The sequence below is a fragment of the Panulirus ornatus genome, chromosome 10, assembly GCF_036320965.1.
Source record: "Panulirus ornatus isolate Po-2019 chromosome 10, ASM3632096v1, whole genome shotgun sequence".
NCBI classification, from domain to species: Eukaryota; Metazoa; Arthropoda; class Malacostraca; order Decapoda; family Palinuridae; genus Panulirus; species Panulirus ornatus.
The window spans coordinates 15,188,856-15,203,660 of NC_092233.1; the positions used below are offsets into that span (position 1 = coordinate 15,188,856).

Consider the following 14,805-nt stretch of genomic DNA (forward strand, 5'->3'; position numbering starts at 1 on the left):
AAATGCAAGAGTTTTGGAAAGAGGGGCAAGTATGAAGTCTGTTGGGGATGAGAGAGCTTGGGAAGTGAGTCAGTTGTTGTTCGCTGATGATACAGCGCTGGTGGCTGATTCATGTGAGAAACTGCAGAAGCTGGTGACTGAGTTTGGTAAAGTGTGTGGAAGAAGAAAGTTAAGAGTAAATGTGAATAACAGCAAGGTTATTAGGTACAGTAGGGTTGAGGGTCAAGTCAACTGGGAGTTGAGTTTGAATGGAGAAAAACTGGAGGAAGTGAAGTGTTTTAGATATCTGGGAGTGGATCTGTCAGCGGATGGAACCATGGAAGCGGAAGTGGATCATAGGGTGGGGGAGGGGGCGAAAATTCTGGGGGCCTTGAAGAATGTGTGGAAGTCGAGAACATTATCTCGGAAAGCAAAAATGGGTATGTTTGAAGGAATAGTGGTTCCAACAATGTTGTATGGTTGCGAGGCGTGGGCTATGGATAGAGTTGTGCGCAGGAGTATGGATGTGCTGGAAATGAGATGTTTGAGGACAATGTGTGGTGTGAGGTGGTTTGATCGAGTGAGTAACGTAAGGGTAAGAGAGATGTGTGGAAATAAAAAGAGCGTGGTTGAGAGAGCAGAAGAGGGTGTTTTGAAGTGGTTTGGGCACATGGAGAGAATGAGTGAGGAAAGATTGACCAAGAGGATATATGTGTCGCAGGTGGAGGGAACGAGAAGAGGGAGACCAAATTGGAGGTGGAAAGATGGAGTGAAAAAGATTTTGTGTGATCAGGGCCTGAACATGCAGGAGGGTGAAAGGAGGGCAAGGAATAGAGTGAATTGGAGTGATGTGGTATACCGGGGTTGACGTGCTGTCATTGGATTGAATCAAGGCATGTGAGGCGTCTGGGGTAAATCATGGAAAGCTGTGTAGGTATTTATATTTGCGTGTGTGGACGTATGTATATACATGTGTATGGGGGGGGGGTTGGACCATTTCTTTCGTCTGTTTCCTTGCGCTACCTCACAAACGCGGGAGACAGCGACAAAGTATAATAAAAAAAAATATATATATATATATATATATATATATATATATATATATATCCCTGGGGATAGGGGAGAAAGAATACTTCCCACGTATTCCCTGCGTGTCGTAGAAGGCGACTAAAAGGGGAGGGAGCGGGTGGCTGGAAATCCTCCCCTCTCTTTTTTTTTTTTTTTAATTTTCCAAAAGAAGGAACAGAGAAGAGGGCCAGGTGAGGATTTTCCCTCAAAGGCCCAGTCCTTTGTTCTTAACGCTACCTCGCTAACGTGGGAAATGGCGAATAGTATGAAAGAAAGAAGATATATATATATATATATACAGATGCTTTAATCTGCTCTTGTTACAAGGTATTCTGATCACTTATTGCCACCGCATTGCCAAATAGACTTTCCCACTTTATTTATACAGCGTGCCTTTATTACAGGAATCTGCGGATGTCAGTCAGGTAGAGTACACTTTTAAGGTAATGCTTCTCATTTTTTTCTTAGCTCCTATTATCTTAAGTAAAAACTATGTTAGTATGAATAGATAAGCAATTAATTTTATTCATTCCGAACATACGTGATTCTGAATACACGTAAGAATAAAGGCTTCATAGACTCAGAATATCAAAATAATCATTGCTTATCCATTCATCAGTGTAAGAAGAGTTGCCTATAACACACTCACAGCTGCCTTCTATCCATATTAATTAACCACAAACACACACATGCTGGAACTGTGCAAAGAAGACCTCACTGGAGTGCATGCTGAAATTCAAGATTTTCTTGTATACAAGTAAGGGGAGGGAGTAAAGTGTGAGGGGCCCCCTAAATGATTTATCATTTGGATTAATGTCTATTTTGCCAGTTCTTGGGAGTTAGACAACCTTAGATTCAAATCAGATGCTTGGAGTGTTGCCAGCCTCAATATATCAAAATTTTTAATGCATTATACACTTTAAAGGATGTCTGTGCAGTAAATATTATGAGTGATTGACATGAGAGTATTGAACAAATGTTTCTAAGAATTAGTATGAAAAGTATATCTGAGAGTAAAGGTTGATAATACAATATTTATGACCATATGGTAACACAACCAGCTGATTATTCAAATACTCTCTGAATATATCATATTTGTTTGTGAATAAGCTATATTTGTATTAATTTAATTTTTTGGGATCAAATTAAAGTCTTTGAAAATAAAATCAGGTATGGGAAAGTACTGGGACCAGGTAATTTTTATTAGGTACTCAGCAAGAAAGAAACATGAAGAAGAGACCTAACATGAAATAAGAGAGGTGAGTACCTTAGAGAAGCTATTCAAAATAACTAAGAAACAGGATCAGAAGTTAATCACTATTAGAGATGGAAGTAGGGAACTTTAGGGATCAAGTTAACTTCCTTGCACACCATGATGCAAATGTTGCATCAGTTTCTAGTCTTATCCAGATGCGACTGTTGCATCTCACAAAAGAAAATAATCACCTGAAACTGAGTGATTCTGATTGACGTGTGAAATTTTGATACACCATTCTTGGAAGCTTGCTCTCTTATGGTAGTGCAAGTCTATTGAGATATGTGGCAACTGTATGTAGAATACATCATAAGTGCATCAGTTACTCCCAGCAGCCATGTCAGAGGGTGCTATGCAGATACCCTTTAAAACCTTTTCCTCTCTTGTCCCTCTCACGTCCCTCTCACACACTCCCATCCTCCATTGTGTAGTAATATTCATCTTTAAAACTGTTTGTAAAGTGTTTATGGGTGTATTTTATGATGATATTTCACAAGTTCAAATTTGTGATAATTTTTTGTGCGTGAAGTGCAGTTGTGTCTTGCAATAAATGCCCCTTTATTCATATGATAAATAACTCGTCCCTCTGTAAAATTGATGCATTGTGTTGTTAATTGTTACTATACTTCAGGATATCTAGGCTCTTATAACGTAGCACAATACAATTGTTCAGCGTCGTTACAATGCTCCACTTCATGTGTGCACAAGACCAGCATCTGGTTGTTGCTTTAGGTGAAAACGAATGTGTTAATACCTTAACACAGTGTGAAACAAACTCTGAGTTTGAAATTCTTGACTCTGAAACTGACAGCAGTGACTATATATCTGAGTCTATTTTGTGGGCTTCTGGCTATTGTACCAGAAGGTGCAGGAATATTGCAGAGCAGAGAAGCAGATCTCTGCAACAAGAATTTCCCCTGCTGCCTCTTCTCCTGAGCCAAGGCTCCATGGTGCACAGCAATTACATCATGTACAGCCATCTTCTCCCCACACCATCACTGCTGCCCATCTTACTGCACCTCATGCAACTCCCTCAAACATCTGACATCCCACCAAAAGGTAAGATTGTTACAAAATATAGTGTTATTGTATCAGTATAATACTGAATCATTGTATTGTTGTATACTTCCAATGTGTTGTATGACAGTGCATTACATGGGAATGAATATTTATTTTTCAAAAATTGCTTACAGCTAAACTGTACATGCATTGCCAGGTATGGTAGGAAAAGTCTAAAACAACCATAGAATCCTTAGATACGTATACTAACCAATGCAGTAACAAAACAAAAAAGATAAAAATTACAACAAACTAAAAAGAGTTAACAAGTTTGGAAAATGACAAAAAATTCCATTTTTTTTTAGTTTATCAGCTTTAGGATTACTCATATCCAGATGACAATGTAATGCCTAAAAATGTCTGCTTTTTTCACTATTAATATATGCAAGAGTTTTGAAGAGAAGGGTAAGTATGCAGTCTGTTGTGGATGAGTGGGCTTGGGAAGTGAGTCAGTTGCTGTTTGTTGATGATACAGCACTGGTGGCTGATTTGGGTGAGAAACTGTTGAAGCTGGTGACTGAGTTTGGTAAAGTGTGAGAAAGAAGAAAGCCGAGAGTAAATGTGAATAAGAGCAAGGTTATTAGGTTTAGTAGGGTTGAGGGACAAGTCAGTTGGGAGGTAAGTTTGAATGGAGAAAAGCTGGAGGAAGTGAAGTGTTTCAGACATCTTGGAGTGGATATAGCAGCGGATGGAACCATGGAAGCGGAAATGAGTCACAGGGTGGGGGAGGGGGCAAAGGTTCTGGGAGCATTGAAAAATGTGTGGAAGACAAGAATGCTGTCTTGGAGAGCAAAAATGGGTATGTTTGAAGAAATAGCAGTTTCAACAATGTTATATGGTTGCAAGGCATGGGCTATAGATAGGGTTGTGTGGAGGTTGTTGGAAATGAGATGCTTGAGAACAACATGTGGTGTGAGGTGGTTTGATCGAGTAAGTAATGAAAGGGTGAGAGAGATGTGTGGTAATAAAAATAATGTGGTTGAAAGAGCAGAGGAGGGTGTATTGAAGTGGTTTGGTCACATGGAGAGAATGAGGAAAGATTGACAAAGAGGATATATGTGTCATAGGTGGAGGGAACGAGGGGAAGTTGGAGACCAAATTGGAGTTGGAAGGATGGAGTGAAAAAGGTTTTGAGCGATCGGGGCCTGAACATACGGGAGGGTGAAAGGCGTGCAAGGAATAGAGTGAACTGGAACGATGTTGTATACCGGGGTTGACGTGCTGTCAATGGATTGAACCAGGGCGTGTGTAGCATCTGGGGTAAACCATGGAAAGTTTTGTGGTGCCTGGATGTGGAAAGGGAGCTTCGCCCCCTCCTCCATCCTGTGACTCACTTTCGCTTCCATGGTTCCGTTCGCTGCTAAGTCCACTCCCAGATATCTAAATCACTTCACTTCTTCCAGCTTTTCTCCATTCAAACTTACCTCCTAATTAACTTGTCCCTCATCCCTACTGAACCTAATAATCTTGCTCTTATTCACATTTACTCTCAACTTTCTTCTTTCTCACAGATTACCAAACTCAGTCACTAACCTCTGCAGTTTCTCACCTGAATCAGCCACCAGTGCTTTATCATGAGCGAACGAAAACTGACTCACTTCCCAAGCAAGAACATACCACATACTTGCTCCTCTCTCCAAAACTATTGCATTTACCTCCCTATCCACCCCATCCATAAACAAATTAAACAACCATGGAGACTTCACGCACCCTTACCACAAATTGACATTCATTGAGAGCCAATCACTTTCCTCTCTTCCTACTCGCACACATGACTTACATCCTTGGTAAAAACTTTTCACTGCTTCTAGCAACTTACCTCCCTCACCATGTACTCTTAAAACCTTCAACACAGCATTTCTATCAACCCTATCATATGCCTTCTCCAGATTCATAAATGCTACATACAAATGCATCTGTTTTTCTAAGTATTTCTCTTATACATTCTATAAAGCAAACAACTGATCTGCACATCCTCTACCACTTCTGAAACCACACTGCTCTTCCCCTCTCAATCAGTGCCCTCCTATATAATTTCCCAGGAATACTCAACAAACTTATGCCTCTGTAATTGGAACACTCCCCTATATCCCCTTTGCCTTTGTACAATGGCACTATGCATGCATTCCACCAATCCTCAAGCACTTCACTACGATCCATACATACATAGAATATCCTTACCAACCAACCAACAACACATTCACCCTCCTTTATAATCAATTCCACTGCAATACCATCCAAACCCGCCACCTTGCCAGCTTTCATCTTCCACAAAGCTATCAGTACCTCTTCTCTGTTTACCAAACCTTTCTCCTTGACTTTCTCACTTACTGTGCTTACTCGGTTTTCTGTTGGTGAATGTGAAATGATTGTACTGAAAACTAAAACATTAATTCACATTATCAAAATTACCTTTTTTCTATTATTTTTCTAGTTTTATGTGAAAATGATAACCAGTTTTAGACATTGTAGTTGATTTCTTAAAAAGAAAATGAATTGTTTGGCTAAAACATTTATCCAGAAATTAAAGTATAGTGCATTCTTTTTAGTGCCAGGTCACAACTAACTCCATACATGGAGATATTATTAGTAAGACAGTGCACGAGAATGTTAAAGACCATGAAAGTTATAAAGAGATGAAATGAACTTAGCAAGCTAAGAAATATATTCTTTGGATATGAACAAAAATTCAGGTAACTCATTCACTGTGGATTGCACAAATGTGGCCTCTCTGAGAAATAAAGGTTGACTGCGGCTGGTGCACACATGATTTTTGTATTCAAAACTCCCAGGCAGGAGCTTGGTGGGCAAATTTTAGTGATGAAAGGCCATAAGGTATAGCATTTCTCGGAACTGTATGAGTCAATGAGCTTGATCATGGCAGAGAAGGCAGTAGAACAACAGCAGACTGCTGCCAAATCAACCTGACCACACTGATTATATTGATATTCTTGCTAGATATGACTCAGAATCACTAATGTCATTGTAAGAGAAGATGAATGTCTGGTAAGTGAAGATGAAAGGTATAGTGACTTTGGGGAGACAGTCAGGGTGCACACCATTCACAGATACTGCCACCAAAACGAACATGGTTCGTGTGTAGTTGGCACAGAGCAGGCAGCTGTATATTGGGCTGACAGGCTACACCATTTATGCCAGAAGACTTTGTGTTTGATTCCTTAAACTCAGAAAATGGCAAATTCTTGTTCAAAGGAGCTTGATTTTTTCTAGAGTTCACTGACACAGATATAATGGAAAAGATTGTGGTAGGAACAAATAGATTCTATCAGTATCTCAAGAAAACAATTCCATTTTCACTATGTTGTAGACTGGCTAATGGAATTGACATAACCAGGAATGAGATGTATCTTTTTTGTGTAATTTCTTATGTCACTTGTAAAAAGAAACAGAATTAATGACTATTGGACTGTGGATATGTGCAAGATGATTTTTGGTAGGCTAATGCCTCATGACCCCTTTCCTCAACTTCTGTGAATTAATTTTGTTGACAATAAACAATGTGTACAAGGAAATGATAAGTTGAGCTGTATTTTTTGTGTGTGTAATTTCTGACAATGAGTTTTGGTAAGTTACTTGGTGAGTTATTTGCTTTGTTGACAGTAAACAGCATGTACAAGATGATAAGTTGCAGAAAATCTGACCAATTTTTGATCATATTAGAACATAATTTGTGACGAATTTCATTTTTTTTCAAGATATATGAACAGATGAGAGATTAGTGCTGTGAAACCATCGTTTGGCATGTGCTCTCCCGAATGAAGCACTGTGTTTGAATATAGAGAGTAGATAATAAGTATCCTGAACATTACTTTTCACTTGATTGTTTTTGTATTTTTTTAAAACAGTTATCTATATAAAGCTATTACTACACCTTCACAAGAAAACTGAGTGGAAGCAAAATATCCTGCTCCTACATCGTGCATCTGGCAGTGCATAGAGAGCTGCATAACCTTGAAAATACATACATGTTGACAGCAAAAGGACACCAAATCCTTTAAAGTCCTACATTATTGCTTTTCAGAGAGAGTACCCTATTCATTTTCATTTCTAAATATGCTTAATATATTTTTTTTTTCTTAAGCACTGCCAAAGGCCATAAGATTAACCAGTCACAGGTAGTGGATCAGTAGAGGGTATTCAAAATTACATAATCAGTGGAAACAAGGTGAATACATTTAAAAGCAATTAAGGTCTGATGGGTCTTAAAAAAATGGCATAGAGGCTGATCCGATCCGTGAGAGGAATGGAATGAAACAAAGAATCTGTTGGCAATAGTGGAGAGGGAAGTTCAGCTTCAGAAGATGATCTACAGACACAGAGCTTGAAGAGTGTTGAAGTAAAACATAAGTCTGTGACAGTGATAGATAGGGAAGTGAATAAAGTTGTGAAGTGATATGGTCTTTTAGAGATGGAGTAATCAAGGTAGTTCATTATTTGGTTGATAAGAGATGTAGAAAAGTGCAGAGCATATGGAACCACTACTTGTTAGCAGTAAGGGAGATTATGAAGATAGAGACACAAAGGTTGACAGTGCAGTACTGAAGGAACTAGCTGAAATGTGGGATGCCCCAAAAGTAGATTAGTAAAGTAGGAGGCTGATAGATGTACAAATCACTAATTATTTTTGGTTTGGAAGATCATCCTCCACGTAGGGAAGAAAGGAGAAAGAGAGAAGAAATGCATGTTGAAATGCTACTACTAGAAGCTGTGGATTGCCAAGCTTAATTTCAGTGATAAAGGAGATATATTGGTCAGTACAATCAAGATGTAAATGATGACCATCATGGCTATATTTGACTTGGATTCACATAGCTTAGAGATACTTTCACAGGCAAAGAAATTCAAAAGCCAAGGTGGAATTCAGTGGGTTATTCATCATATTTGGTAGATCAAAAGGAAGAGAGAGAGAGAGAGAAAATTAAATGAAACATTTATAAGACAAAAAAACTGATGATGCCAAGCAAGGCAAGATGATAGAACAGCCTTAATAACACACCACAAAAAGGGCAGGAGTGTTAGATGGTAATGTCAGACTGAAAGTGAAGTGCACAGAAATTAAATAATTTGTAGTAAATGGATTATGTAAGGGAAAGTGCACCATATGTTGTTGGCATCATGGACACAAAACTTATCACAGAAATAAGTTTTCACCTGTTCTGCCCAAAGGGGTATGATTGTGAAGAGGGAAAGGGAAGGCAGAGGATAGTGAGGATTGGCCTTCTTGTTGGAATATGGCTCATGAAGACAGTACATAAGGGTAAGAGTAACTGTTGGGAAGAAGTGCAGAGTAGTGGTGTTATTATATTATCCTCCTTAGAGCGTTAATGATCCAAAGCAAACATACATTGATGATAATGAAAGAACAGTCACAATGGTGCATGAAGCAGTGAGATAGTCACTCTGTTATGATGGTGAAGTATTGATAATGGGGGATTACAATTAAAAAGAGATAAACTTGGTAATTTGTACTCATAGAAATAGGGGTCGTGGAGACACAAGATTTTAGAGCATACACTGGAAAATTTCCTATACCAACATGTCACTGAGCATACAAATGATGACAGGGACTTGTATGCAATCATTACTAGAACTTATCTTTGCATGGACATAGAGAATATGTGATACACCAGTAGGAAGAAGGATCATTTAATGCTTAAGGTTAACTATGCAGTAAGGGAGGATGTTATAGGAGCAGAGGTGAGACAAGACCTAAAGAGGTGTAATCATGTTCAACAGTGTATCTAGTAACATAGATTGGGAAATGGTGTTCAATAACCAGGAACTGAGACTTTGTTGTTGGACTTTCTGTGAAATTTGCCATGAAAAATTAGGAACATGGGACACCTTTAACCTTAACTGCAGAGAGAAAAAGGAAAGAGGAAAGGTTTGATAGAAGTTAGCAAAAAGCAGACAAGCTTCAGTGTGTGCAGTGCTGAACTTATAGATAGCAATCCAGTTAGCTAGCATAAGGGAGCATGAAACAAGTATACCAAGGAGGGAGAAGATCCAAAACTTTAACATAAATTCATCAGGAGTCAATTGTCACATAAAGAGCAGCTGATCAGAAGAGGGGACTCCAATAAAAGAATTGCTGAGGAGTGTATGAGGAACTGAGTAACAAGTTCAAAAGTGTTTTGTCAGTGGAGGGCACTGTATCCCCAACATCAGTGAGCCAGAGTGGGAGGAGATAGATGACATTAATTTGTATATTTAGTTCAATGGAAAATTTATAGGGTCTTTACTCATACAAGACTGATGGTCTTAATGAAATTTCACCATATGTGCAGATGTATACATATTCACTAGAGAAGCCTCTTGAAATAATATTAAAGAATGTCACTGGAGATAGACATAGTGCCAAGGGAATGAAAAAGAATATCATGCCTGTCTATAGGAAAGGAGACTGGGAATGGGAACAGGCTCTGAATGGATGCATTTATCCTCTTTTCCTCCAAGGTGACCTCTTCATCCCATCCATTGTTTACCCGTTCCTGCTCTGAGGCTGTTCAGACAAGGCATCAGGCATATTGGGCTAGGAAAAACTCTCCTTACTCTGGCTACCATTCAGCTTTTATCACTGCCTGTTATATCTGCAAGCACGTTATTCATGAGGCAAAGCATTCCTTTATTCAAAAGCATTGCGATAACCTCTCCTCATCATCCACTGCTAGGTCTTTCTGGTCTTTAGCTAAGGGCATCTCTAACAGTTTCTGTCACTCTACCTTCCTTTCACTTTTCCACTGTGGTGGAACTATATCTGTCTCTCCTGTAGACAAAGCAACTTGCTTTGGTTCCCCTTTCTCCTTTAACTCCACCTTGGATGACTCTAACATACCTTCACCCCTTGATGTTCCTCTTACTAACCCTATGCCTCTTCCTGTAATTTCTTTTGGACTGTCCAAAAAGCACTTCTTTCTCTGGACACAAGCTTATGTCTTGATGACATCCATCCCTGTGTACTGAGTGTGCCTCTGTTTCGTTTCTGCTTCAAAAGAAAAACTTTTCCTTTTTCTTTGTGTACATGCCATCCCTAAGAAGGATGACCGTTCTGACCCTCTATCATCCTATTGCTTTGACATCTACCATTTCCAAAGTCTTTGAGTCCCTCCTGAACTCCCACATCCTTAAACACCTTGAAAATCAGTCTTCTATCTGATCACTAGTATGGCTTTTGTTAGGCAGAACCCACCGGTAATATTCGTTCCTATCTTATTAATGTCTGGTCATCATTCCTGAAAGATTTTTGGGAGTTTTGTGTAGTTGCCCTTGACATATCTTAGGCTTTTGACAGGGTGTGTCATCAGGGTCTCATCTCAAATCTCCCCTCTTTTTGCTTCCCTCCCTCACTTTGCTCCTTCATATCTAGCTTCCTCTCCTGCTGATTTATCTCTGTGGTTGTTGATGGATCAGCCTCCCCCCCTTCTCCATCACCAGCAGTGTCTCTCAAGGTTCTGTCCTGTCCCCTACACTTTTTCTCTTTTTTTTTCAATGATTTCTTCTCTTCAAATAATCCAATGCACTCATATGCTGACAACTCAACACTGCATTCATCCACATTCTTCAATTCTGCTCCCTCTTCTCTCACTTGATCTGCATCTCGTCTTGACACAGCTTCCTCAATAAACTCAGACTTGGAGGATATCTCAGTGTGGTACACAAAATCTTGTTTAGTTTGGTGCCTCCAAGACCCAGTTTCTACCAATGTCTCTATTGAAAACGCCTTACAACTCTCATCTCTCCTTTGGTGGTTCTGTAATTCCACCTCATGGCTCAGTGAACATACTTGTTTTACTGTAACATCTACTCTTTCTTGGAAACTCCACATTACAGGAATAGCTGTCTGCCTTTAAGAAACTGGATGTCCTGTTTAGATGTCAAAACTTCTTTTCTTCTGAACAGTTACTCCGTTTATACAAGGTAGTGATTCATCCTTGTATGGAGTACTGCTTTTGCATTTGGGATGGTTCTAGCTCTGCATCCTCACTTGACAGAGTTGAGTCAAAAGCAGTCCGCCATATAAACTGTCCCAGGCTAACTTCCAAACTGGATCACCTTGCCCTACACCACAATGTTGGTGCACTTTCCCACTTCTATAGGTATTACTTTGGATTTTGCTCCCAAGAGCTGGCTGCATGTGTGCCCACAGCACAAGCTAGACTTTGCAATACTCAGCAAGCTGCTGCACCACACGATTATTGTGTGGCCATGAGCATCTCAAGGGTGGGCCATTTTGATACCTGCTTCCTATGCTACTCTGTACCTTCTCATGTCTTTCCCAATAACTATGACGTGGCACATTTTAAAAGACTAGTTTTTCACTTTCTCAAAAATTTAGTGAATACAAACGGATTTGTATGTAGCATTTATGGATCTAGAGAAGGCATATGACAGAGTTGATAGAGATGCTTTGTGGAAGGTCTTAAGAGTATAATGGTGTGGGAGGTAAGCTTCTAGAAGCAATGAAAAGTTTTTACCAAGGATGCAAGCCATGTGTACAAGTTGGAAGAGAGGAGAGTGATTGGTTCCCAGTGAATGTTGGTCTGCAGCAGGGGTGTGTGATGTCCCCATTTGTTTATGGATAGGGTGGTTAGGGAGGTAAATGCAAGAGTTTTGGTGTTCGCTGATAATACAGCTCTAGTGGCTGATTGGAGTGAGAAACTGTTGAAGTTGGTTACTGAGTTTGGAAATGTGTGTAAAAGGAGAAAGCTGCGAGTGAATGTGAATAAGAGCAAGGTTATTAGGCTCAGTAGGGTTGAGGGACAAGTTGATTGGGATTTAGATTTGAATGGAAAAAAATTGGAGGAAGTGGACTTCGCAGCAAGTGGGAGAAGAAGTGAGTCACAGGGTGGGGGAAGGGATGAAGGTTATAGGAGCGATTAACAATGCGTGGAAGGAGAGAAGGTCATCTCGTAGAGCAAAAATGAGTATGTTTGAAGAAATATTAGCTCCAACTCTGTTATATGGTTGCGAGACATGGGCTGTAAATAGGGTTGTATGGAGGAGGGTGGATATGTTGGATATGAAATGTTTGAGGACAATATGGTTTTGATCAAATAAGTAATGAAAGGGAAAGGAAGATGTGTGGTAATAAAAAGAATGTGACTGAGAGAGCAAAAGAGGTTGTGTTGAAATAGTTTGGCCATATGGAGAGAATGAGCGAGGAAAGATTGGCTAAGAGGATATATGTCTCAGAGGTGGAGGGAACAAAGAGAAGCAGGAGACCAAATTGGAGGTGGAAGGATGGAGTGAAAAAGATTTTGAGCAATCAGGGCTTGAATATACAGGAAGGTGAGAGGCGTGCAAGGAATAGAGTGAATTGGAATGGTATGGTATACTAGAGTCGACATGCTGTCAGTGGACTGAACCAGGGCATGGGCCAGGATGTGGATAGGGAGCTGTGAATGAATGTGGTCTTTCTGTCTTTTTACCTGGTGCTACCTCACTGAAGCAGGGGGTAGCAAAGATGTTTCCTGTGGGGTGGGGTAGCGCCAGAAATGGATGAAGGCTAGCAAGTATGAATAGGTACGTACATGTGTATATTTATATATGTCTGTGTATATGTATGTATATGTGTGTATGTTGATATGTATATGTATGTATATGTGCGTGTATGGCTGTTTATGTATGTATATATATATATATATATATATATATATATATATATATATATATATATATATATATATATATTCCCTGGGGATAGGGGAGAAAGAATACTTCCCACGTATTCCCTGCGTGTCGTAGAAGGCGACTAAAAGGGGAGGGAGCGGGTGGCTGGAAATCCTCCCCTTTCTTGTTTTTTTTAATTTTCCAAAAGAAGGAACAGAGAAGGGGGTCAGGTGAGGATATTCTCTCTAAGGCCCAGTTCTCTGTTCTTAATGCTACCTCGCTAATGCGGGAAATGGCAAATAGTATGAAAAAATATATATATATATATATATATATATATATATATATATATATATATATATATATATATATATATATATATACATATATGTGTGTATATGAGTGGATGGGCCATTCTTTGTCTGAATCCTGGTGCTACTTCACTGATGCGGGAAACAGCAATTAAGTATGATATAATATAATATGATATAACATATATACTTTCCCTTGTCTTTTCTATCTCCATTTCATACTTATCTATATTTCACTCAGGGCTCGACCTTAATGTGGACTTTTGTCTGTGACCGGAGCCTTCAAAAATAAAAGAACTACAAACCAGTCTCGCTTATGATTGTATTCTGTAAAGGTCTAGAAGAGATAAATAGAATACAAGTGGATGACTTTTTATAGAGAAGAAATTACTTGTGTGAGAAACAACTTGATTATAGGGGAAAGTTATGTGTATCAAACCTCTTAGATTTCTACAGCAGAGTGAGCTCTCTCTTAGACAAAAGGGAAGGATGGATGGATTGTTTGTATTTGGACTGTCAGAGAGCATATGACACTGTACTGCATGAAAGGCTGATTAAGGATCCAGATCACCAAGCCAGAATAAGGGGAAAACTCCTTCAATGGATAGATTATCATCTCGGTGGAAGGGAACAGAGGGCATATGTCAGAGGAGCTTTCTTCAGATAGGTAGAGATGACCAGTGGAGTGCCACAAGATTCTGTTCTGATTTATGTAAATGATTTGCCTGAAGGTATGGACTCCAACCTGAACATGTTTGAAATGATGCAAAATTCATTATGGAAATGAAAAATGAGGATTACATGAGCTTACAAGGAGATCTAAACAGACTCCTGAAATTATCTGATACATAGTTGATGCAATTCAGTCCAAGCAAATTTAGAATTAATGAGGATGGGATGAAGTGATAGATGGCCTCTGAATGATTACTATCTTGCAGGAGGTAAGCTACAGGATTGTGTATGAGAAGGCCTTGGGAATTGACATCATCCCTTACTTGTTGCATGAGTTCCAGAATAGGAGAATAGTTAAGGAGACAAATTGTGTTCTGGTAAATATCAGAACAGCTTTCAAGTATATGGTTAAAGAAATATTATTCAAATTGTTAATACCGTACATAACTAGAATTTGCTTCTTAAGTGTTGTCTTTCCACCTGAAGAAACACAGAGACCTAATGCAGAGGCTCCATTGGAGAGCAACAAAGACTGTGCATGAATTAATAGATCTAAGTTACAGGGAAAGGCTAGAGGCTTTAGATTTGCCCACTTTGGAAGAGAGAAGAGTGGGAGGTGACCTGATCACAAACTTAATAAGTTTTCAACACAGATCAGTGATGTGGACACTTCTTTGAGAGATGTACGAATAGAGCAACAAGAGGACATGACATGAAATATAGTAAGAAACATGTTAAAAGTATGTAAAGAAATACTTTTATAGTATAAGTGTGATTGATGAATGGAATGCATAACTGAGGCCATGGTTAATCCAGACAGCATACATGAAT

General features: G+C 39.2%; 1 protein-coding gene and 1 long non-coding RNA gene across 2 annotated transcripts in view; both read left to right on the forward strand.

Moving 5' to 3' along the window:
- pHCl-1 (pH-sensitive chloride channel 1) overlaps nucleotides 1-14,805 on the forward strand; it is a 1,177,139-nt gene that overhangs the window by 879,771 nt on the left and 282,563 nt on the right. Inside the window, exon 13 of the mRNA XM_071665549.1 lies at nucleotides 1,452-1,490. Within this exon, the coding sequence (XP_071521650.1) occupies nucleotides 1,452-1,490 (39 nt within the window). The remainder of the gene's footprint in view (nucleotides 1-1,451; nucleotides 1,491-14,805) is intronic.
- LOC139750799 (uncharacterized) overlaps nucleotides 1,511-14,805 on the forward strand; it is a 200,179-nt gene continuing 186,884 nt past the window's right edge. Inside the window, exon 1 of the long non-coding RNA XR_011713229.1 lies at nucleotides 1,511-3,361. This is a non-coding gene — a long non-coding RNA (uncharacterized lncRNA). The remainder of the gene's footprint in view (nucleotides 3,362-14,805) is intronic.